The 26263-nt window shown below is 37.4% G+C and overlaps 2 protein-coding genes across 4 annotated transcripts; one reads left to right on the top strand and one right to left on the bottom strand.

The window, feature by feature from the left end:
- On the bottom strand, positions 1-19362 carry kra (basic leucine zipper and W2 domain-containing protein kra). The gene is made up of 11 exons (XM_022062286.2): positions 19261-19362; positions 17303-17374; positions 13832-14008; positions 13034-13137; positions 10300-10482; positions 7724-7948; positions 7026-7166; positions 4748-4967; positions 1398-1520; positions 1050-1105; positions 1-958 (listed from the first exon to the last, which is right to left on the bottom strand). Exons 2-10 carry the CDS (start codon positions 17361-17363, stop codon positions 1077-1079), a joined length of 1263 nt encoding a protein of 420 aa, XP_021917978.1. The 5' UTR covers positions 17364-17374; positions 19261-19362; the 3' UTR covers positions 1-958; positions 1050-1076.
- Positions 19288-25984, top strand: mRpL45 (mitochondrial ribosomal protein L45). 3 transcript variants are annotated; one of them, XM_087355049.1, is made up of 6 exons: positions 19288-19364; positions 20900-21019; positions 21542-21751; positions 22165-22316; positions 22938-22986; positions 24898-25984. In XM_087355049.1, exons 2-6 carry the CDS (start codon positions 21011-21013, stop codon positions 25330-25332), a joined length of 855 nt encoding a protein of 284 aa, XP_087211175.1. In that variant the 5' UTR covers positions 19288-19364; positions 20900-21010; the 3' UTR covers positions 25333-25984. The 3 variants fall into 3 exon arrangements, with proteins under 3 accessions (XP_087211175.1, XP_087211163.1, XP_087211171.1); XM_087355037.1 differs by lacking the exon at positions 19288-19364 and adding an exon at positions 20601-20760; XM_087355045.1 differs by lacking the exon at positions 19288-19364 and adding an exon at positions 20606-20760 and having other exon boundaries at positions 20888-21019.
- The last annotated feature ends 279 nt before the right edge of the window (positions 25985-26263 follow it).

Here is a 26263-nt window from a genome sequence, read left to right as displayed (position 1 = left end):
GTCTTTTCAATAATCTTTTTTATTTTCCCATACAAATGTGATTACACACAAAACCTGAAACCAATTCCATACCCCAAATTTCCTGTCACTATAAAAAGTACAAAGCTTGTGGATTTTATGTTTTCATGATCCAAAGACTCGCATCTCTTTCAGGGGGCCACCAATTTCACTCTTGAGTATCATCGGTAAATTATGCACGTGGTATGCTCACATGGTGTTTCTATAATTCATTTTGAGTTGTGAGGTAACAGGGAAAACTTTCAATCATGTAGATAAAATAAATTTCATTTACAAAAAGTATATCTATTTGGCAGCTTATTTGAAAAACACTGGTTCACTTTCTTAATAACTTACACCAGAGATAATTTGTGAGAAACACTATGCCACATAGCAAACACAAGTATATATATTTATGTGTATGTATAAAAAAACAGAAGATCGAATAAACTCAGAACTTGCTGCACGGCGAAGTATGGATGGCTAATTCTAAATACTGGGTATTCTCATCTCTGACGATTTTTTATTTAATTCATTTTTAAAATCACAAATTTACTAAAAACATGACTCAGATCCTTTATTAAAGAAGCGTTACTATGACAACAAGAAATCAAAATATTCTCTTACTCACAAGTACATACCACTAATAACCTCAATTAGCATCCAGCGAATCAGTGTTGATGGATAAGGCACCAGTACAGTCAGAGATGAACATACCACTCACTTGTTGTTTCACTTTATACCACTACTGAAATTTAATAAATTTCATACATTTAATGCAGTAGTAGATTTCTGAAAAATCTTTCTTCGTAACAGACTTTAGTGAAGTCCCAAGTCCTGAAATGTTACTTTCTGTTCACTCCATCCATAAATAAAATGCACTACCAGAAGACATATTCGAGAGTACTGCTGACTTTCCTCTATGGACACCACAGGCAATTTTGTTAAAGTTGGGTATTTACTGCAACACAAAAAAAAAGAATCGAGCACTTTAGCCTGAGGACTGGCTGTTTCTTCAACTTCTCAGATGGCGTAAAAAAAAAAGAACTTACCTTGGTGAATGAGAAGTTAAGTTCAATTTAATCATCATCCTCACCCGATTCAGATTCTGAAAAATAAAAAACGTAACAGTCAAACGTGGAACAAGTTGCAACAATTTTTTGTGAAATACCTTTGTGCATGCTCCAACAGATTTTATATAAGATCACGATAAAATACATTAGAAGTCCTTGACAATGAAAGTTCACATTTTGAAAAATATCATGCCAGGCAATTTTCACATTTACAAAATTCTCACTGTCAGAAATGAGGTTTTTATAGACATCCACTCCTGAGGGTGTCAGTCAGTCTTATATTGGCAGTTAAAATCCTGAAACTTGTGTTCATATTCTTTAGCTCACCTTCTTCAGCATTCTGCAACCATTCAATGAACTTCTTCATCTGGTCCAAAAACAGCATCTTTCCTTTGACAGAATGACCCTCCTTGTACCACTTCATAATCACCTCCTCTGACAGCACATCAGCTGTAGGACGTAGACAACTTATTACTCCAACCACACAAACATAAACTCTCACTTTGCTATTGCAAGATACACATATTTTTCCTACATCATATCACATCCAGTCCATTTCAATATCTGCAATATTTTCTTATGAACGAATAAATACAAACCTACTCAACAGTCAGCAATCTGTTCTGGCATGTACACACAGAATGTTCCACAGCCTGTTTGCTGTGGTATATTTTATTATTTTCTACACTTGGCACATCAGGATGTCAAAATCTTAGATGCAAGCAAATGTTAAATTCTGTGTATGACTTGCAAAAATATTTCCACAATTTACAATGTAATTGGGACCAAAACCCAAATGTGAAGCCTCATACTGAAATCTCCCTCAACACTAAGTAAGCAAACATTTCAAGCAGGAAACACTTCAGGAACTGTTTTATAGCCAGGGTATTTTTCACCAAATGTTCACTCTGGAGAAATAAACGGCAAGACCAAAAACAGGAACATTCATTGCCTTCACCACTTGTAATCTAACCTTCCACATCCATCCCATGCCAGTTACTATCTGTTCACAAGGATGAAAACCCTCTTGAAGTGAGCAGTCAGCAGATGGGGTAAAATAAGCTATGACAACATTTAAAAACACCCCAGGAAATGACTTGCACAGGTGCTTCCAGCAGTCGCAAATCCAATGGCACTACAGGTAGCCCTCAATTTGCGCCGATTCAGAATAGCGCCGATTTTGAAACCAGAAAGTCAAAAAGTGAAAAAAATATATTTTACTACTACTTATTAACGTTTTACAATGTTTCTCGTACTGCTTCTTACACTAAATCTAAATTCTTACATTGCTTATTTTGAATAAAAATTATAAATACAGTCATCTCTGCAATTACGTATGTTTCGTTAACGCAAATTTACTCCAATGAGATCGATGAATCGGTAAAAGCTGTTTGTGAAATGCAAACTTTTGCATATGCAAGTTTGCTCATATGCAATTGAGGTCACGAGGCTTCATCGTGAAATTTTGAAAGAAAGAAGAAATCATGACAGTCCACACTACATGCCTTCTTTAAAAAACATGACAATCCTCAACCAGGGACTTCGTCAGAGAACTAACGCCGCTTCATCACGCCATCGCCGATTGTAAGTGTATAAAATATATTTTTTAACTTCCCTTTATTTTATTTACATTATTTCAGAGCTTTAAATGTAATGCCATTATATTACTCGTCAATGTTTGGGTGCTGGGAATGCATGTCATTGACTTCCCATTGATTTACATTATAAAATTGTTCCAATTTACTCTGATTCCTATTACGCCGGTTCATTCAAGAACACATCCCTGGTGTAAATCGAGGGCTACCTGCACTTTGAAAACAGTGTGCAGCAGAAACCACCAGGTAAGTCTAAACTATTCTGGAACTCATGAAGTTGGGTGGCTGCAGAATCTGGGATCGGCCAGCCAACATCACTTGGCCGAAGTGCTTGCTTCACATGTTGGTGTTTTGAAGTGACTGTTAAGTATTGTAAAGATGTGATTCCCACTCGTTGTTAATATCATTTTGTTCAAAAATCTTTAAAAATGGAAGAAGGAAACAAATGCCACAGAACTAGTGCACAACATTCACCAGTACTTTCAGGAGAAAGCACAGAACACAGACAACGCTACACATGGAGTAGATGGATTACAGCACACAGACCATGCAAATAATTGTTAGAGAGGCAAAAATTTCCCTCAATGCAAGTGGCAGTGTGGCCAGCAAAGAATCACAAGTGCAAGAAACCAGTGACCAGCATATATATATATATACACACACACACACACACATACATAAGAATGCAAATTTTAAAAACCCATACCTGTATCTATAAGTGAATTTACTTTTAGTAATTCAATTGTATTTTGAGATTCAACCTTAAAAACAATATATTTATAAACTTTTCTGATATTATGCAGGTAGACACATTAAACAATACAATCACTGGCCAGTATGCCGAGTTTTAATTATTGTACGTGATAGGTAAACCTTTAAATGGAATTCCCAACATAAATTTATAGCCAATTAACATATAATTCCCCAGTACTAAAAATATGCAAGTTATATCTGTTAGGACTGCAAGTTAAAATCACCTGATGGTTCTTTAATATTGTATTCATATGTAATACACATAAACTAAGCTGTTTCAACCCCATGATGGTGGCAGTGCTCCTCTAAAATGTTGGTTATTATCTATACCAGACTACAATGCAAGATTACAGAAGACAGACCCCATACTCCGTCATCAGGGTGATGAATATTCATCGCCCTGACGACAGAGGCAGTATGACCTCCGAAACGTTGGTAAACATCGACCAGACTACACAGCGCAACAACCCAGAAGACAGAAATCTTCGTACTCTGATGACGGAGGCAGTATGACCTCTGAAACGTTGGTAAACATCGACCAGACTACACAGCGCAACAACCCAGAAGACAGAAATCTTCATACTCTGATGACGGAGGCAGTATGACCTCTGAAACTTCGGTTAACATCGACCAGACTACACGGCGCAACAACCCAGAAGACAGAAATCTTCATACTCTGATGACGGAGGCAGTATAACCTCCGAAACGTTGGTAAACATCGACCAGACTACTCGGCACAACAACCCAGAAGACAGAAATCTTCATACTCTGATGACGGAGGCAGTATGACCTCAGAAACGTTGGTAAACATCGACCAGACTACACAGCGCAACAACCCAGAAGACAGAAATCTTCATACTCTGATGACGGAGGCAGTATGACCTCCGAAACGTTGGTTAACATCGACCAGACTACTCGGCACAACAACCCAGAAGACAGAAATCTTCATACTCTGATGACGGAGGCAGTATAACCTCCGAAACGTTGGTAAACATCGACCAGACTACTCGGCACAACAACCCAGAAGACAGAAATCTTCATACTCTGATGACGGAGGCAGTATGACCTCAGAAACGTTGGTAAACATCGACCAGACTACACAGCGCAACAACCCAGAAGACAGAAATCTTCATACTCTGATGACGGAGGCAGTATGACCTCCGAAACGTTGGTTAACATCGACCAGACTACTCGGCACAACAACCCAGAAGACAGAAATCTTCATACTCACCGCTGTGAAAACCTCAAATCTTACAGCTCTCAACATGTTCAAAAAGAAAATTAAAAGTACGAAGGATCATAACAGACGCATTTACAACAACAACTTACTCTTGTAGAAAAGCAAGATGATCTTGTGAAACACTTTCATGAAGTTCATGTTGCCATAGCAGAACTCCTGGATCTTGAGCATGAGTGCCAGCTCTGAGCGGGCCGTCGTGGTGAATGCCTCAAACAGTGGAGTGTACTGCTTCAAATGTTTCAACGCCTGTTCAGCCACTAGTTCTTCCTTCTTATTCCATTCAACCTGAGACATCACAGTTGACCAAACCTGCAAAATAAAAGAATATCCTCAAACTGCTTACCCAAAAAACACATGTTACACTCTCGGCACAACACCTCATATGGGACATCCTCGAGTTTAATTTCTGCATTTCATTTATTTTCACCAAAATACCCAACAGGCATTAATTAGCACACTTAACCGTTAAAATCACACATTCCTAGCACTGGCATTTGGCTGAAGAATGTTTCTTATTGCTGCTGTCATTTATTGGAAGAACACAAAATAATGTTATTAATAAAATTATACCCAAACATGAAAAATGCCATGTCCTTTGCAAAGTGAGTTTTATAACAAGTGCAGATTAGTTTGAAATATTTCACAGACATACAAGAAAGTTCTACTTATATGCTAATGAAGTTGTTACATGGTTAGGAGACCCAGAAAGGTAAAGATCCATTCTGGTACTATGGCACATGCTTTAATCTTTGCTGCGATACTCATAGAAAACTGAACACAACAATTCAGTTTCCAAACTTTAGCAGCAAGAGTTCCAACCCTTTTTGCAATGAAGCCTCAAATTGGTCTATTATACTAAGCACTGGAGAAATAATTGTCACCCCTCAACCAAAACTGAATTCAGGCAACCACAGTGGTGTGATATTGCTCCAATTCAGAGTTCTACAACTGGTGTGCCACAAGATTTCAAAGGTGTGCCTCAAAAGGCAATACCTTATCACACGAAAAACATATACAGTGAAACCTCTATCCATCGTTCCCGGAACTATCGTTTTCCCGGATGCATCGTCCGTTTTGTTCGGTCCCGAATACATCCCATATAAAATAATGTTACATTTTCCCGCTTCTATCGTTCCTCGAACTATCGTTTTATCGCATCGATCGTTCAAAAATCTTAGTCCCGGCCCACAATTTTCCCGCAATGATCGTTTCTGAGAAATTAAAATGCTGGGTTTTGAGATAAATTAATACCGAAAGACGCACAATGTTTTTGGAATACGCAGTAGCGGTAACCTGTTATGTCGCCCAACCAGCACATTCTTTTGGAATGAGGGTCAGCGGTGCAGGGGTGATATTGGAGTGAATGGTGGTGCTCATTGTCAGAAATTTTACGATTTTAATTAGGGTGCACTCATATTTCGTTCCAGCGATGCCAGATGGCATGTGCAGTGTGAATTTCTTCACAAATGCTTTTATTACAAGTACAAAGGAAAGGCTGGCGGCACTTTTCATTCTTCTGGTTCATCTCGTTTCCAGCGGTTCAGGGTCTTCTACAGCTACGTTTCGTTGAGTTCGGCAGTAATAGTATTTCCATTCTTCCTGTTATTGTCCGCAAAGGGGGTTGGAGTGGTGAGGAAGAGGGAGACGACGAATGCGAGCCCGAAGCTTTGCCGAGTTTTGCCGAAGCACATGCTGCATTGGCGAAAGTGAAGTCGTTCTTTTATGCGCTTAATATTAGTGAACGTGACGAGGAAAACACTTTGAACGTGGAAAGTGCTCTGTTTGGTCTAAAACGTAAAGTTTCGACAAACCAGTTGTCCACTAAAGACTTTTTTTGGTAAAAAGAAGTAACTTTGAAAGAGAAACATTGTTTTTTTTAAATTTTTAATGCTTTCCCGCATCTATCGTTTTCCCGCATTCATCGTTTTTATTTCCCACCCCCGCCGAAAACGATGCATCGAGGTTTCACTGTACATGCATACAGAGGTTCATCGTTCATACTTTTAATCAACAATTGTTATATTTTGTTTTCATATGTCCGCATTCTAAAAGGGAGAGGATTTATATGTAAATACATATTTATGGCCATGCAAAGTTTCACACCCCGCTTTCTCACGAGGCAAAAAGTCGTTGTGGAACACCGCTCTAATTCTCACTTGGCAGTGGGAAAGGGTGATGTATGAATGCACACAAATAAGCACTACTGCTTGAAAGGTGCCATAACTTTGGCACAGGCCTCTAAAACCATCAATTCTTCATTAAAATTGGTCTAATTTGGTCTAAAATAACCAGACTTTGGCGCAGAGCAATTAAAAGAGACAAGACTATCAATCCTTCAATGAGAAAGTGAAGAATATGCTAGCATACCAGATAAATGACTTCATGTTCTGCAATACTGTTCTTCCCAGCAACTTCCTTCACTTCAGACACAATGTCTTTGATAGCACGACTTTCAGAGAGCTGCTCCTCCAACTGAAGTTGCAGGTCGCGCTTTGCCTCTTGGTTTGCCTGTCACGAAACAAAACAGAATTGATTTATCAATCCTTTCATGTTCAAATCTTGGTTAATGTGTCCATCAATTAAAAAAAAAATTCCCCTGCTTCTCCGGTGGCATATATTGCTGAGATAGAGATCACAATGTCCAATTGTCCACATGATACAACTCAAGAATTATAATGAATTCTTCTCAGCTGTGTAAGGTGGTTTAATGAAGAAAACGCCAAAATTTTGAAGAACCATCTTCGACATCAGGGTACTGCGTACTTCAGTACCCTGAGGATGAGAACAAATCTGCAAAATAAACTACCAACCTCACCCACAATTCCTCAACACAAAATAAAATAAAACACACAAATATGCCACTATTTTTTTACTCTAGGTTCAGATTACAGGGCTCTCTAAGCACGAGTCTCAAAGACCACTGCTTTGACCCACGTTTAACATTGGCTGCGATCTCTACCAACCCATCTGCCCACAGCAAGCTAGGAACATGAACCCATAATTGGCAAGGGACTGAAGTTAATACTTTCAGACAAGAAGAAAGCAGTCCTACTGGTAAGCTTTACCTGTGCCTTGTGCAGTTTAACAATATCAGCCAATCCCTTTTCCTCAAATGCAGCCCGGAAATGTTCCTCAGTCCGTTTGTTTAGAGGAACAAACTCCATCAGTCTGCTCTCAATGCCACCCCTTTTTAGAGCAGTCATGAGGCTTGCGAGGCCTTTCTCCTGCTTCCAAGTGACAAACACTTCCATCAAGAACTCCAAAGCCAAGCTGTCTTTCACAAGGTGTTCCTGTACACAATCAAGACACAATACAAACATCCAAAGAATAAAACTGCTTGCAGTACATTTCTATCAGATCCCCATAACACAGAATGAAAATCTCACAGATAAAGACACTATGAGTCACCATGTTTCAGATTCAAAGTACTTAAACCACCATCTTTTTAAAAAATGTTTTCCCCTGTTACACTTACAGACAACACAATGTTTTAAACCCCTTCATCTGCCTCCTTGTATTTCTCTCCATTTGGTTGCTAGGTGACTCTTGGCAATTGCTTTATAGAGGGGAAGGAAAAAAATGTGTTTCAAATGGCCTGTGCCACTGCTGTTTGGCAACCATTTAAAACATAAAGCAATCACTACTGATAATAGCAGAATAATGGTCAACAGCAAAATGCAACCCAAACTGTCGGCAACCATCTAAGAGATGGCAAGGTGCGACAGGCCAGTAAGCCACAATCAACGACACTACTGGCATTTGTAATAGTTTACGAGCACTTCCACTAATGCCTTTCTTAATTAATGGAAACATTTATTCACAATATTTTAACAATTTCTCAACAAAAATAATGTATGTAACAAAATTTTAGCAAATTTTCTTTGATCAATGGGAATATACCAAATGGCACAAAAAAATGTAAAAATAAAAGATCACATAAATATGAATAAAATAAAACTCTTATAATTGTGTAGAACATACCTAAGTACGCATAGAAAAATAATAAGTTCAGCAGATTCATTAAATTTTCAATTCTTTTTTGTAGTTCACTCCAAGAACTGAAGAGGTTTTCTCTGGTTTTTGTACACTAATCAATAAAGTGTGCCTCTCACATCACAAGATAATATCCAATTAGTGGCCAACCAATGAAACTCAAGTAAATTATGAGTCTCATTCAAATCTGTAGAGCTAATCGATTTTACATATTTTTAAATATGATTTTCTTGGAAGCATATGTAATATAACCCAACACAATAAATACCGTATTTTCTCAAATACGCAGCACATATTTTTCAGAAAAAAATTGTGCCAAAAGTGGGGTGCACAGCTTTTCACATAAAAAGCATCACACGCTACTAGCGAGGCTGCAGTTCATCTCAATTTATTCATGGGTAAAGTCGGTTCTACGTTGTGATTTTGAGTAAAATAAAAATGAGCACAAAGGGTATGCGATTACGATCTTTCATGGCGAGTGAAAAATTAAAGATAATGAGGGAGGCTGAAGAAAATGAAAAAAGTGCTGTGGGCCATAAATTTTATGTTAGCAAAAGCTGCATCAGAGACTGGAAAAAAAGAAAGATTTATTGCTGTAAAGCAGTGAAAGCAAAAGAGCTTTTCGTGGACAAAAGGCAAAGTTCTCTGAAATAGAACAAAAACTGATGGACTACATTAACCATGAGACAATTCAGTTGTGCAGTTTCAACCAAAATGTGCCAATTAAAAGCTTTGGCACTGGCGAAAGAAATGGAAATCAAGAACAGCTGTGGTTGGATCGTAAGATTCTTCGCAAGATACGACCTAGCCATAAGAAGGAAAACGAGCATATCCAAGCGACTACTAGCTGCATATGAGGAGAAAATACTGTCTTTTCAGAAATATGCCATTGAGCTTAGACAACATAATTCCTATATTTTATCGAAAAATACCAGAAATAACAAAGAAGTGCTCTTTTTTTATGAACTAATGTTAATCATAAAATGTTTATTAATGTCTAATACTTGGAACATTTTTTAAAATTGTTTTTATGTTTTTGTCTTAAAAATTGGGGTACAAGGCTTGTTCAAGGGTGCAGGGTATTCAAGAAAATACGATAATTGGTATGGGAACAATCTGCTTCCGGCAAGAGAATGGACAGGAAGTCGCTTTCTTCTTCTTCTGTGCTGACTTGGTGTTCAATTTGAAGTTTGATGTTTGGATGGTTCCAGCTTTAAGCTATAAGAATATGGGCTACAAAGAGTACCTGGGGGCTGAAATGACAAATTGGGGCAGGTACTATGGTAGCAGGATAATAACTAGTTTGGGAATTCTGGTATCATTAATACAGAAATTTATGCACACAGGGCTAGTTGTTCACAAAGCTTGCATTGTGCAAACACTATAATCATACTCTGTATTTACACAAACACAGATTTAAGATTAACACGACACATTCTCATATTATTTGTATAAAATACATTTTAAAATAATTTTCCCAATTATGCAAAGGACTCCCAAATGGTCTGTTAAAACTGCAGTATAAATACCAAAGGAAGAGGACTATACTTTGCACTACACAGAAATCATTAGTGTTGTGTTTGGTTGTAAAATTCAGCCTCCAACGATCTGAAACGCAATACATTACCACAAATAAATTCATACCTACATTAATAAGTACAAGCAGCACAGTTGGTGGCACCGAGCCATTGGAGATCCACAGTGATGTCATACGAGCCAACTTAATACGTTCTAACTCAGTGAAACCTTTAATGAAGATCAGGATTTTCTTCATCTCATCCTCAAACATCTTCTCAAGGTATTTGTATCGGCGCATAAGTTTGATGAACACCTACAAACAACATACAAATAAGAAACATTAAATATGCAGTACAGCAAAATACCAACATCAGCAAAAGCCTGTTACAAAGTGCATCCAGTCTGTTACCAATCCTGACGCTCACATCTATGAACTACACTGTGTAAATATTGTGAGCAGTTAATATTAATCTGAACATAAAAGTATGTCATGGAATTAAACATTCACCACTAAAATTACAAAACCCCTGCCACTAAACTACACTCAGCCAGTTCACAGCCTCGCAACTTACATCCACAATTCCTCCTCTTCTTATGCCATAAAATTTCAGTACAATACATTTTGATATTTCTCACACCTACACAGTTCCCTCCAAATGGGATTTTTCCCACACCAAAGAAGGATGCATGCTACATGTCTTACTCATCCTATTCTTCTTTTCCAAACATGAACATAAATTCAAACTTAAAACTTTGCATACCGTGTAGTATATTAAAATATAAAAAAGCAAACAAACAAACTATTAACACTATAAAAAAGACACTAGTGCCATAAGCGTTTCAACCTCAAGAGGTCATCATCAGTGGCAACAGGGAAATTAATTCATTTAACCAAAATGGTTTAGAAAACAAATAATGCAGTGGAGTATTTTACAACAGCATATCAAGCAACACTACACTGGATGTTGGTATTCACAGGAGTTGAACTCTGCACTTAGCTATTGATCCTATGGTCCGGTGTCCTTAGCTTGTCTGCAACGAACCGTGGTTGCGTCGTCCGTAACTGTGAACTCCAACGAAGCTGGGTGTTACTGCCAGTTTTGCAATGAAAGGGGTATATAAAAGATCAAAATCAGGGTGGCCAACTATTGAAAATTTACTGATTTCAAGCTTATATATATACCCCATGCATTGCAAAACTGGCAGTAACACACACGCTTCGTTGGAGTTCACAGGTACGGACGACGCAACAACAGCTCGCCGCAGACCAGCTACGGCCACCGGACCATCGGATCAATAGCTAAGTGCAGAGTTCAACTCCTGTGAATACCAACATCCAGTGTAGTGTTGCTTGATATGCTGTTGTAAAATACTCCACTGCATTATTTGTTTTCTAAACCATTTTGGTTAAATGAATTAATTTCCCTGTTGCCACTGACGATGACCTCTTGAGGTTGAAACGCTTATGGCACTAGTGTCTTTTTTATAGTGTTAATAGTTTGTTTGTTCGTTTATTTTATATAAATTCAAACTGTCTTACAACGCAATAAGTACCCCAGTTTTCATACTCTCATTACTGATGACTGCACTTCAATGGCTACCTTCTGCATTAAGAATACTGCATACTGCACAAGACAATGTTCACAAACATATTCCAAGTCAACACCAAAGATGTTAACCCCATCAAATGCACAGCATAAATCATATTTCACATAAACAGCCAACAACTGCTACTTTCTTGATAGACAACATCATAAATGAGAAGTCTCAGCACTGAGACAATCTCGATGATATACATAGTCAGCTACTGACAGAATCATTAACCTTTAAAGTATTTGGCTTTTAAATCCCAATATCCCCTGCTGTCCCAATTTAAATCCCACAAATATGCTACATGTGCATGTTTTCGGCTAAGGCAACATATCTTTCTTAAAAACCTAATGCAACAATAAAATTAATTACAAATTGTTAAGATGAGTTTACTTTACTAATTGGAACCTTTCCTCAAGCTTTAGCTCTGCAAGATTACTTATAACTGGAAGGAATATCACAAGTATTTACACTTTCTGTCACCATTAGATTCATGCTTAGAGGCAGATATCTAGTAACGTTCATCATGCACCAGTAGCTCTTCTTGTTCCGCCTATAAAGAATAGGTGCAGTGAAAACTTCCATCTCTTTACTTATGATACCCTGTGGTAGCAGGCTGCTAGTTGCTTACAGGATGTAATACTCAAAGCACTAAATTTGTTTCCTCCAATAATAATGTCCATACCTTATTTCTTGGAACAAGTCATGTTAAGAACATTTATATAATCCCCTGCATATGTAAGTATCATTATGTCTGCATGCAGATATATGTTTTCCAGTCCCACCAACTTATGATCATGCCACTAATGGCCACCTCTGGTTTGCAATTTCATATACTGATAACAACATGCAAACATGAGGTAGAATTGCCACTATCACCATTTGATTTAAGGCCAATGTCAAATCTATATTAGGCATATTCTTGTAAGTAACGATAATGGAAGCTAGCAACATAAATTTGGTACTCATACAGAAATACATCACTAAATTATACACTTATTAATTTATAATTTCTCCTAACCTCTCTACACTGAAGGGAATTACACATCCCTCTGTTTTCATTATAAAGTAGCAATTTACAAGAAAACAGGAAAAATAAGGTTTCTGTTTGAAAAGTACAACTGGATCTTCTAAAGTATCACAGATCATCAGACATCCAAGGAAGAAATATAAATCATACATTATCAGTCTCAAGAAAGCATCATCATATGATCATGATACAGAATGAGTACATAACCACATACAAGTTTTATGCGACACTCGCACGTACATACCTGTTCATAATTGTGCATCGAGTCCATATCTTCAGGTGCCTCAAACACACAGGCATTGGTTTTGCATGGTTTGTCCCCATCCTGAGCTATTGAACCACCTGGAACTAGAACACAAAAAAAGAAGTGAAAAAGGATGAGATGAGAGAAGAGCATTTTAAAATATGGGCACAATATCCAAATCCACTTTTTCTTACTAATGCATTCTAAATGAGATGCATTTATATGTTATTCATATTTGCATACACAATGAAATAAACCCTTGAACACACAGGGATCGTCATCACACTACATCCCAGCCAATTAGCTACCATGTGTCTATCCTGACGCACGACAGGTTTCCACAATTTTTTTTGAAACTGTGACCAGTAGATGAAACATTTTGATGTGGGTTCTCCTCTGTCAAATGCCATGGACTCTTATTGGTTTCCATTAGATTGCAATAATGCCAGAATAAAAATATGTTAAAGTGAATGTACATTCAACACCCATATGACAATGTCTGTCAGGTCCAAATCTCATCCTAAAGAATGCTGATCCCAACCAGGTTTTCCACAATTTCCCCCAGTTTCTCCAAGCTGATGCCAATAAAATACTTTAAAATAGACCACACCATGTCCTTCCACACCCTTTTCAATTCATTATTTACAAATCATCTAACCATTTGATGCTATGTGTCAAAGCAATTAAAAGCACTGTAAACAAATTGACAAAAAAAAACAGCATCCAAAACCCAACCACATTCTAGTGACAGCAAAGACACAAAGGCAACCAGGCAGGTAGCTGATGTATATGACTTACCAAGTAAACCACCTGCTATAAGGATGTCAAAAAGTGCTTCACCATAGCGCCGGTAATCCAGTTTTGAGCCAGCTGTGTCCAGAAATTTTGAAACAGCGTCTAAGTCAGTTCCAGCCTTGTTAAGACCCTGCAGCACAGCGTCTCTAAACCCTGCAGGGTCATACTTCTCTTTTTCATCTAAAAAAGAATGCTGGCCTTTAAACTAATGACAATGAATACAACAGAAATGCACGAGTTTCTGTCAACGTAGTTCTTACTTACTGTTACAGGGGAACTTACATTGCTACACATACATCTGCTCAGATTATATATACAGGGTATACACAAAAGAATGGTGCAAATGTGACTGGCGACTCATTTTTGGATATGTTGGAAAGCTGGTTGTTACCCCAACTGAATACCAATTATGACGATTACATTCTACAACTGGATGGAGCTCCCCCCCAATTTTCACAGGAATGTATGAGTGCTTATCAATCGTGTTTTCCCACAGCGCTGGATGGGATGAGTTTGATTACCGTGTGGATGTGTCTTGTGACCCAGGGTGCACACATTGAAGGATTGTAATTAACGCATGAGAAACTTGGACAGTAGCCGCTGCTGACGGTGTATGTTGTGCCCGTGTAAGGTGAGAAATAATTTTTTTATTAACTTTTGAAACCGCACCATTCTTTTGTGTATACCCTGTACAAATGGAGATTTATTTTTTACTTTAACAATTTCTTTTACCATTATCATTACAAACTTTTGCTTTGTTAAACATCACTAAGTTGGTTTCTTCTTGCAAACATTTGATAGGTACAGGAAGTAAGACACACAATTATATGTGAAAACAAATCTGACCTTTTCGCAGTGCATAATCTGAGCATAACAATAGTGACAGTGGAATGTGGAGTCATTTCCAAAGCTTCAGACTGTTTACTGTTTTTATTCAGGTATTTTACAATGCAGCATCAACTGCTGCAGCTACACAGTGCTGAATCAAATATGGTGGTTTATTATGAATGGTGAGCCCAGCATCTGCATGGACATAATGAGGGAAACACAGACCAGGCTCCACCAGGATTTGAACTGAGAACCTGACAAAAGCTAGTCAGATGGCACTGCTTGCCATGTAAATCTGAATTTCTGCCACATGAGGACAGTTGTAAATTACCCAAGTAGTTAAAGTTGACTCTAAAGTTGTTAATCACCATCCAAACATTCAAAAGCAGTTAGCAAAGCAATGTGGCATTGCTTTTCACTGCTATCTGCTCCTACAACCCCCACTTACTGAAGTAAAACCAGGTAAGTGTTCATGGTAAATTCCTATTATATTGTAAATAAGACTGTTCAGTGTAGCACACATTTAGTAAGACACTGATCTAACAAGTTGATTTAAAATGAACAACCCAATCTCTTCATCTTCTTCTTCTATACCCTAAGTGATATTTCAATGAGAAAGAGATTAAAAGTTTGAACTGACAACTTTTACAACAAGATTTTAGTACTTCTTTAACAAAAGATATAATTTATGAGCAGTTAGGGCGCAAACACACTTTGTGGGCACTGCAGACAAATCAATGACACTTCTGCTCGGATTGTTTAATAATAACAACAACAAACTATGGCCTTAGCACAGTGAAATTCATCCTTATCCCACCAGTATGGTATGCTAAAATGTAAAACAATGACAAAAATCAATGCCATATAGACTGAGCTACAGAAGAAGCACCCTCGAATAAAGAAATAAATAACAATAGGAGGCTGAAAGAGAGAGCAATCATTTAAAATTATCACATGGCCAGATTGTACATATAAGGGCCGGAAAGGGGCTGCAATGATAAAAAATATAAACTATGCATCTCCAACCAACCACGACTCTACATTACAATGTGATAAAACAAAGTCATTCTGCATAAAGACCAAAAAGTGGGTTGAGGTTAAAATACAAAGGGATGAATACAAAAGTGATCAAAATGTACCAATTTGCCTGCTCTAAACAGACCTGGTGATGAAATTCATTAAAAAATTCAAGGTTAACAAAAGAGGCTGCTCCAAAGGGCAATAACATTCTTTGTAGCCTGGAAGAACAAACATAAATGCTTAAAACTGCATAAAACCATGTCTGTCAAATTACCTCGGCATGCCCTACACCATTAAAAACCACCAATACATTAGATACGCTATGGCAGGGGACAGTTAATTTCTTTGGACAAGGCATCACAACAGACAAACCACTTTTGACGAAATCTTGTAATGGATATATTGTACACAGCTCTCTGCACCACCCACTTATGTCCCCCTTTGGTCAGTATAAATGGGGACAGTGGGGAACCTGGTGTGCACAATTTTTAAAAGCAACTGAAACTGTCACTACAGTCCTAACCAACTTGCTACCTTAATTACAATTTAGTATTCTATCACTAAAATTGACATTCAAAGAGAGGAAAGCAACAGGATAATGTTAACTGCAGTCATAAAGCTTCTTCTTCTATGGCTCTCCAGTCCGTATTCTGTCCACGACCTCCTCAATTCTCCTCTTCCATTCGGTCCTCTGTCCGAGGTTTCGAAACATCTTCCTTTTTACGGTGCAAGGTTGTTAGCCTTGCGACCAACCCCCAACCTGGAGGACCAGGGTACCTGTCTTAGTCTGAACTCTCCCCCTCGACCAAACTGGCTAGGGAGGCCCTACCAGAAGCTATGCTACCGCCAGCATAGCTCTTGGGATCACCGAGGTGTGCAGTCATAAATGGTTAGAAAGTGGATAAAATTTAGTAAAACACCCCAATATCAAATCATACAAAAACCCAAATTAACAGTTCTCAACTTACAACACTGACAGACACGGTAAGCCAACAGGAGAATTTTTTAGACCCTTAGTTCAAAATGTGTCTAAGATGGCAGAAACTTACAATTAAGTCTAAAATACAATCCACACTTTATACTAGCACAATTTCCTTTAGTAGAGATACAACCACAACAAGAAAGAACCACGCAGATGGAACACGATGCCCTTTAGCACAACAGCAAAGAGATTATAAAAATCTAAAACACTAAAACAGATGGACCACATAGATCTAAGAGATACAATCCATAACTTAAAGATACAATTTTTCTTACTTATAAGCATAAAAGTAAAGCAGAGCTGTCCTACTATACACTATGTAGGCGCTTGGGTGGAGAGGAGGTATAGCTCCTACTCATTCTTGACCTAAGCACTAAATAGGGAAGAGTGGTCAGAATCACCGCCCCAGCCACATGGGAAAGGAGCCCGGTACCCATTGGTTATGAGGCTGGGTGGGCCCCAGAACCAGTCAGGATGCGGAGGCTAGAGGAACAATCCTCTTCCCGTCAGGGATCAAACCTGTTGTCCAGTCTGTAGCAGCCACTATACTGACTGAGCTACCCTGGCTTATTTGCAACCACAAAACTGAGAGAAATATGATATATATGACTTCAATCAATAGAATGAAAATTGAATTAACTCACCTCTTTTTCTGGTCTTGATGCGCTGACCTGACAGTACTGGCTTTTCTGTTTTCTGACTCATACAATAACTGGCTGGAATTATAGTAATTTCATTTTATATTACCCCTTGTATATTGTCTATTCAGTGAGACATTTGTTGAGAATGTGTTAACAAAATACTTAGAATTGACACCCACTTGCCAATAAACAGTCTTTTTCTTAGCTCCTTAGAAAACAGAAACATAGCACAATTTTTACTGCTTCTCAATAAATGTCTCAACAATTTCTGTCATGCCACCACATCATGTCTTAAAAAGAAATGCAAATACATGCTGCCACCAGCAAATGACTCAACAAGCTATGTATAAGTTCTTTAAATCTGATGTCAGTTTGTGTTGTAGACCCACACTACTCTGAATTATGTCATAAAATGAGGCCTTATAATGTTTCTAGTGTTTACAGCACATCATACACAAAGTTTCTGGTTATGTAAGAGGATCTGAAAAATATGCAGATTTTTAATACCCCAACAGCCTGTGTTCTGTGAGCTTATGTAATCACCAAGATAAAACCGCCAGCTACAAGAATGAAGTCTTGAAACTGCATCTGAAGATTGTACATCAACAAAATAATGCAAAGACAAAGCACTTTAGACACACCTGTTTCTTAGGTCAATCAAGCAAAGAAATTCAATGTAAGTTTTGTGTGGACAACTTGCCATGCCAGCACTTTTAGCACAAATGAGAGGCCAGGAGGAATAACACGGACTGTACTGTCATCTATGAACTACCTACTGTTCACACAGTGAGATAGCAAAGCAGTTTTACTCACCAGCCCACTACTACACATGCCAAAACAACTGTGATGAGTTAATATGACAAACATGCATCTGTGCTCTATAACTCGAGGGGAAACTGATGTTACATAGAAACTAGTTAAATACTGAAGGCCACCTGTTTCCCCAAGTACCAAACTGTGGGCAGTATATCATAATAAATAACAGCCACAAGCATAAGCTTCAACATCCAAAACATGGATTTGAATATATGAAAATTCCTTTACATATTACAGTTGGTCTTGGACATGTTCCTTGAAAAAACCTTAAAATGTATGACAAATGAAAGTGATATTAAGATAACACAAGCTTCCTGAAATTACTGCTGTACCACACATAGCCGAACTATCTTGTAAACAAAATAAATCACATTCCTCACACACACTCACTTCACTATAAATATTTGGAAACAATTTAATAAATAAATAAGCACGCTTAAAATCTGAAAGAACTCGAGTGTGAAGAAATTATTACGATCAATAATACAAAAACTCCATTAAAATAACTTGCTTTTATTCGAGGTTCTCACAAATTACTAATCAAAATATTCTAACGGAGCTTTGGGAAATGCATTATCTTCAAATTACACTAAAAAATGTGAAAGGGAAGAAAACGGCGCTTAAAGAATAAAGGAAATCATAAAACTAGTTATCAATGACAAGATTTAGCCTAAGAGTCCTATTCCAAATCTCCGCTCACTCTTGCTTTATTATCAAGCTATACAACTCCCACAAATTGAGCCTACGTACGGAACCCACGCCAACCACCCCAACCAAAGACAAAGTTTGTTGTAGAAGGTCAATGGCCACATTACTCCATACAAACATATTTAAGAACAAAATCATTAAATAGCGAGACAATTTTTATGTTCTGTAAAATTATTTATTACTATGTCGAACATTCTGATACTAATCATTATTTCCAACCATTAAAATTTAGGTCTAGGACACCATGACCCCTAACAATGCTGAATAATCCGACACGAAATGCCGACCGAATAATCACGCCAAGGTTATCTGTTTAAATAAATAATTTCAACAATCACAACAACAACAAAAATAATATGCATGCATTCTTCAGCCTTTAAACTTTTAAACCTTCTTATCTCAAACCAAACAAACAACCCTTAGCGTAAAATACCTACATGAAAACCTGTTAAACTTGCAGCACAGAACACCTTATGAGGCGTTTGATGTTCAGAGAATATTGAGCAACGTGTGACGGAAGATCCGGAACTTCGATGTTGAGGTAAATTGAGAGACAGTGTTGATGTCTTTGAAGCTTTCCAATACACTACATATAAACACTTATATCATAAAAAAAGTCCTTAATTCATATATATAATATGACACTGTATCTTTTACCTTCAATATAAATTTGTTATTAATATATACCTACATACACCAACTGATTCAAGTTGTAAATATTTTCAAAGACCTAAATTCCAAACCACGGGTTCTATCACACAGAGATAACTAATAAAAACACGTTTCCTACTTCGTCTTCGATATGATTGTGTATATTAATTTTTGAGGATATCGAAATTAAAATAAAATTGGACTATATAGATGACCTTGGAACACTGTAAGATATCATGCTTTAAAATAAAAAATTGACAGTGGAACCACGGTTCCGGAGAATTTGACGTAAATACGTCTCTCTATTTAATTTATATTTACGTCTCTGTAATGTAATTAAATATAATGTAAAGTAGTGAAATGTAATGTAATGTAATGTTATTTTCAATGTCATACATCTTGTTACGAAAGCGGATTGTTGACGGCAGTAATATAACACAACAGATGACGTTTCCTAGGTAACATAACAATGCATGCAAGCTAACCATTGTTGTCGATTTGTTGATACGGATCTTACACATTTTCCTGTCACTTTTTCGTTACACTTTTTTGCCGAATGACCCTTCCGTATAAACGTATTTACGTCAAAAATAAACATTTCCCTTTCTCGTCTACTGGCTGATATTTAATCTAAACTGCTACATTGTAGTTTTCTGCTTTCCTATTCAAATTATACGAACCGGGATAGCTCAGTTAGTATAGTGACTAGCTACGGGCTGGACGACTGGGGTTCGATCCCAGACGGAGGCAAGGATTTTTCTTCTAGCCTCTGCGTCCAGACTGGCTCTGGGGTCCACCCAGCCTCCTATTTAATTTCTACCGAGTTCCTTTCCCGGGGGGTAAAGCGCTGCAGGGGCGTGATGCTGACCACTCACCCCAATCTAGTGCCGAGGTCAAGAAAGCGTAGGAGCTATACCTTCACTCCATTACGTGAGGACATTGCAAGATACTTGATCTCCTAAATATACTGATAAAATATACTGAACAAATTTTTTGTGTATTCTTTGAAACCTCTGGTTATCCCTCACGCTTTGGGCAGCTGCATCACGGAGCTGTGTTTCTACATGAACTTTGAAACTCTGTGTACTTGATCTTTATGATCTCTGCCCAATACCTACATGACCTGTCGCTCGTTGATCCATATACAGTTATTCCTTGTTTGTAATGGTAGATTGTAGGCATTTTCTTCAGATGTTTATTTTCCGTTAGGACGGACGTGACTAGTATTGAAAGAAACTGCACCTATGTCTGTCTCTGTTGTGAACTCTTACATAAAATTTCTTCAGGTAAATAATAAAACACATAGGAAGTCCAAGTTTTGAAAATCGTAGATGTTAAGGTTATGTTCGGATAGGTTTATGGGCTGAAGAATCTATTGTTTTTAGTGGAGAGCCATCACAGTAAAGAACACAGTTATAATTTCAGTTTGCACCACTTGGACTCCTGGTACCATGCGTCAAGGCGGCTGCAGTTAATTTGGAGCTTGTTCGACACCGTGGTAATAAACACTGGAATCCAAAGTTCAAATGGCTTCGAATGAAGAAGGTAAACAATTCAGAAAATACACTTCAGTTTGTATTTTGGCTCTTCAGAATATGGGACACGTATGAGAGGATAACAACAAAGAGTCAATTTTGCTATCACCGGAGCATACCATTGCATGACACTCTGCCACTTTAATCCAGCTGACATCCTAGCAACCTTGTGAGCCCCATACTTGATCAAGGTTCCTGAAGAAGAAGAAGAAAAAAGCCCAAGCCACTTAACAGAATTCAGTTCTGCAGTATTTTCATCACAAATATTTTTATTTGCCTTCAGTCTTTATTAACTTCCCTGTTGTAAATAGATGTATTTTTCTGTATGCTTGCAACCTGTTTTGCAAAGATTCAGCGTAATATTATTTATTCATCTCTTCTTTCAAGTAACTGCTTTTTTCTGGGCTCTGACCTGCATCGGCTTATAGGTGGCATCACCTGTGGTCTCACAATAGTAAAAACCTCAAATCACGTTATCCATGAAGTTATGCCATCACGTAGCATTAATTTTTTTCTTATTGTAAATTTACAGGTTATAAAGGTCAAACTACCAGACTTTGAAGACACAAAAAGTGAGGCTGATATGACACCCGAAGAAATTCGATCAAAGTTGAAGGAGAGGGGAATGCAGCCTCCCAGACCATGGATAGAACGTCCATTTTACATCAGTTCGACAGGTGGAGTGTTTGAACCATACGTACCACCTGAAGGAGATGGAAAAATATCTCCTATAACTGTACATGTAAGTATAAACAGAATTTAAACTTGCAACTCCATTGTCCCAGAAACCCACTATTCGACCTGATTCTGAGTCACTTTAATCAATTTTGCTTTTTATAACTTATTTTTTGAAGGTCCATTTTAATGTTATGTTGACTTTCAAGAGGCATCCCCCTTAAAATTTTGTTGCTGATCTGAACTGTAACCTCTGTGAGTACTAGGATAGCAATTCAAACTTCTCATTTTTCCCTGCCCCAGTAAAGTAGATCCTTGTTGTAAGAGGTCATCTGACACCCCTATGATAATGCTGCATTTTTACTGTGTTATTAGAGACATATGATACCAAAATTGAAGGGTTAAAGCATAATTTTTAACGCAAGTGATGTTAACATTGGAATATACTCTTATTATACCAATAGATTGTTATATTTGCAGGGAGCTAAGCAGAAAGTGGAATTTTTAGAAAAGAAAAGTAAATCCATGTTGGCTGTACGTAAAATTCGCAGTTATGAGGAGGATTTTGAAGTCAGTGATTTTGTTCAACAAGCACAAGATATATACATAAATGCACACACCTTAATGGCAAGGTATGAATAAAATTTGTTTGTAGACTGTGGTATAAAGTAATGGTGTGGTGACTGTAAGAAATCTATATTTAGCTTTTGGTTGTATGGAATTGTCTAATGAATTATGTGACTTGTTTTATTGGGTTAGATAACAAATGTTCCTAAAGTTTTGTAGAATGTCTTATTTGGGGAGATATCCAAAATTACAAACATGGCAACAGAATAAAATATTATGTTGATTTTCAGGTGGACATTACAGACAGAAATATGTCACTAATTTTTATGTTTTCTCTATAACTTGACATTTTCACAGTTCCAAGATTAAAAATGTTCTTGGTTTTGTGTGCATTTCAAATGATTAAAATGTTAAGACTAAATGCATTATGCATCAGCCAAGTTTCTGATCATGCATGGGCTTTGAAATTAGACAGACAATTGGGATTAACTATAATGTTATGAGGGGTTTGCAGAATGCCCCCTTCAGAATACTAAGAGCAAGACTGGCAGATACTACTATATTGTCACTAGTTTTATTTTTGAGTGCATTTATTTTATAATTTATGAGCATTATTCAGATAATTGATTTTAATATTTAAATCAATTACAGTGATGTTAATTCAAATACTTTATGGTATTTTCCAGCAAAGATGAAACTAAAATTCAGGAGTTTGTGACAGAACGAGCATATCCTGTAAGTACTATAATAAATAATGATTATATTAATGTTTGTTGACAGAGACTGTGCACATGCAGTTTTTTTTATTTATTTTTGGGCAAATGCTGTCATACATAATTTGCAGCTCAGCCCTGGACTAGGCTTACACGTGAGCCGAGCCATGTTGTTAATGCGGCAGATAGCTCTCGGTGTATATGTAACCATCACAGTAATTTAAAACTGTTGTTTGACCTTCAAGAAGGTAAGGTTCTGTGTCTGTAAAAATGCAGATCATTAGACTAAGGATGCTGGGTAAAACCAGCTGATTATAATTACTGTATAATGTTCCCATCCATACTTTTGAAAATTCTTTGCGATGTTTCTGCCACAAATTTGGTGCTGTAGACTGAGAACAAAATGGTAAAAAAACAGGACTAGAGATCATTGGTTACCAAGGATCTTTATAATTTTTGTTTGTCTCTTATTGCTGGAATCGTGATCCAGAAGGTTGGGGTAGGTAAGACATGCAGCATGCATTGGGGGGTGGGGGAATGAGAAATGCATACAAATTTTATTAGTAAAACTTCAATGGAAGAGACTGCTTGAAGCATTGAGGCATAGATGGGAGGACTGGATGCAGGATAGAGTCCAGTGGTAGGCTCTATAGAACACAGGATTGAACATTCAGGGTACTTCGACCAGTTGAGTGACTCAGCTTTTTTAAAAAACCCTGAACCATAGAGTTAGTTAGCACGTAGTGTAAGAACATTCTTATTGTACTTTGTTATATAAATGCTTTCCATCATTGTTGCCTGTTTGCATCATTTACTGTTTGTACACAGTAGACAGAAGTAGAGGTTACACCTCAAATGTTGGAACATTGCCTTTAGAAGTTGAAACTCTCTCAGGTTACATGCTGTGTCAGGTGGCTGAATGGTGAATAAACCATATATTCTGCTAACATTTCAAGAGCAATCTCTGCCGTCATCCTCAGGGCTGCTGTGTAACAAATCTGGTCCTCTGTAGCTCGCTCACTGATGGGAAATCCTGACATGGCTTGTAACCCGAGTTTTTCATCAACTTCAGTAGCTGCTAAAAGTTCGCTCTGTATATTGCCTTTAGATGTATAAAAATTCTGTCATGCAAACTGAGGACTGAACATAAAAACCACCCGCCTGCTATAAAACTTCTCCACGCAATATTTAATTTTTGGTTTTGAAAACTCAAAGTATAAAGGCAATGTTATCCAAATGCATTAGAAGGCCATGAAAAATAATGCAAAGGCCTACATACAAACCTAAAATTCATTCACCAACTCAAAGCCTTTAAAAATACTTTATGTGACTGTACACAAGAGTTTAACCCTTTAATAGCTAAATTGTTTTAAAGTAGCTGTGCTGGCTTTTAGCATTGGAAGTAGGAAGGATTTTGGAACATTATATTTGATAAAAAAAAAGCAGTCAAACCTCTTCGTACAAATGCAGTTTTGTAAAATAAAATTGAAAGTAGTAAAGGTCATTCAAAATGAAATTTGACAAATTACAGAAGATGTGTGAATGTGCAGAATCCATTCAAGATCCTCTTATCATATTCAAGTCCAGTGCCATACTTCATCCAACAGTCTCATTAATAATTAAATCAAAATTTTTCATGGTGGTTTGTGAAATGTTTGAAAAAATACTGGTTTAGCCCAAAAGTTGTCCAGCTTTGGAAACAGATCAAGCTTGGTACTTCAAAATTTGTAGAAAATAATTTTGACTGGTAAGATGTCCCATGTTAATATATATATATATGGACCTCAGAAGGTAAAACCTTTGAGTTTCTGGTAAGAAGGAAAAGGGCCAAATCTGTAAGTGATTATTCCAGCTCAAATAAAAAAAAATTCATTTGTCTGAAAGACCATCACATTTCAGATGAGTTTACAATTAACCGTATTTGTTATTCCAGGAAATACGCCATAATACTATCGATAAGACGATTCACTGGAAATTTGTCAAGTCATTAGAGCCCCCACGTCTAGTTCACGCACGATGCACTGATATCATCACAAAGGAGAATATCTTTGGTCAAGTAACAGTGAGGTTTCACACACAACAGATTCTTGCAATCTATGACCGCTTTGGGCGACTCATGCACGGCAGCGAGATACTTGCCAAAGATGTATTGGAATATGTTGTATTTGAAAAACATCTCTCTAATGAATATGGTCTCTGGCGTTTGCATGAAAAAATCGTGCCAAACTGGATGCCTCCAAAGGAACCAGTAACAAAGACTTTCAGGCTTGTTAAGAAGGAAACCCCTGAGGAGAGCTCAGAGACCAAAGAAGTACAGAGGACTTCAAGTGAAACAGAAGTTGGTCAACCACAAGCTGCACCAGTTTGAGTAATCATGTAGTTTGGGATTAGACATTAGTGATCTGATGCTGTTACTTTGAAAAAGATCAGCTTTATAGTGTTAGCAATGCTGTTTGTGTGTTCCTGCCAGTGGTTTTGAAAGGGAAAGTTTTTGTGAATGTGGTAGGCAGCATGGCAGTAATGCTAAATTCTGAGGATGCTTATAGTGGAAAGAAAAAATATAACCAGACCACACATATGCTTTATGTACCGTTTTTTATAATGAGAGATTATAACTGTAAAAATGTTGTATGAAATATTGTTTGGGTGTTGGAATGTACCAAGTTGATTGTGCAACTCTCACAAGTTGTTTTCAAAATTAACAGAACTCATTATTTCCTGAACACCAAGAAAAGATTTTCAGAATCAATCAGACTTTCATTTCACAATGAGACTTCAGAATCGGGGGGGGGGACTCTTACAGCATGATTGAGTCAGATGACTGCATTTCACATGCACAAAGAATGCAAACATCAAATATTGGTGTGTATAGCAAAGGGGTAAAGGTGCTTATGCTGTACCTAAAATTTTATAATTCCTTTTGCTTGAAAATTTGTTTCCAGGTGTTGTGGAATGTAACATGTTGAATATTTGTCAAACGTCAAGTTGATTCAATAAATATTCCTGTTGGTCTACCATGACATGACCTGTACTCTATAATCCAGGTATTATGAACCAGTGCCTCATTCTAGTCACTGGTTAGTGTTGCTGTACTCATCAGACTCTGTATATGTTGAATCTTTCATTGGTGACAATTGTATACATAATACTCCACTTCATTACCTGCCTATTATCTGTATAAAATATTGCTGCGTCTCAGCACTTAATAAGGACAGTGGTGACCTTGATATTCCAGCCACATTTTCCTTCATACCTACTGAATAGGATGCTTGGTGAACCCCAGAACTGGTCTGGCCATG

This window comes from Zootermopsis nevadensis, unplaced genomic scaffold, assembly GCF_977971745.1.
Source record: "Zootermopsis nevadensis isolate Lab colony 2312 unplaced genomic scaffold, Znev_1.0 Znev_ptg000002l, whole genome shotgun sequence".
In the NCBI taxonomy this organism is placed as follows: domain Eukaryota; kingdom Metazoa; phylum Arthropoda; class Insecta; order Blattodea; family Termopsidae; genus Zootermopsis; species Zootermopsis nevadensis.
The sequence above is the reverse complement of the archived record's forward strand: the minus strand, read 5'-3'. Positions and strand labels throughout refer to the sequence as shown.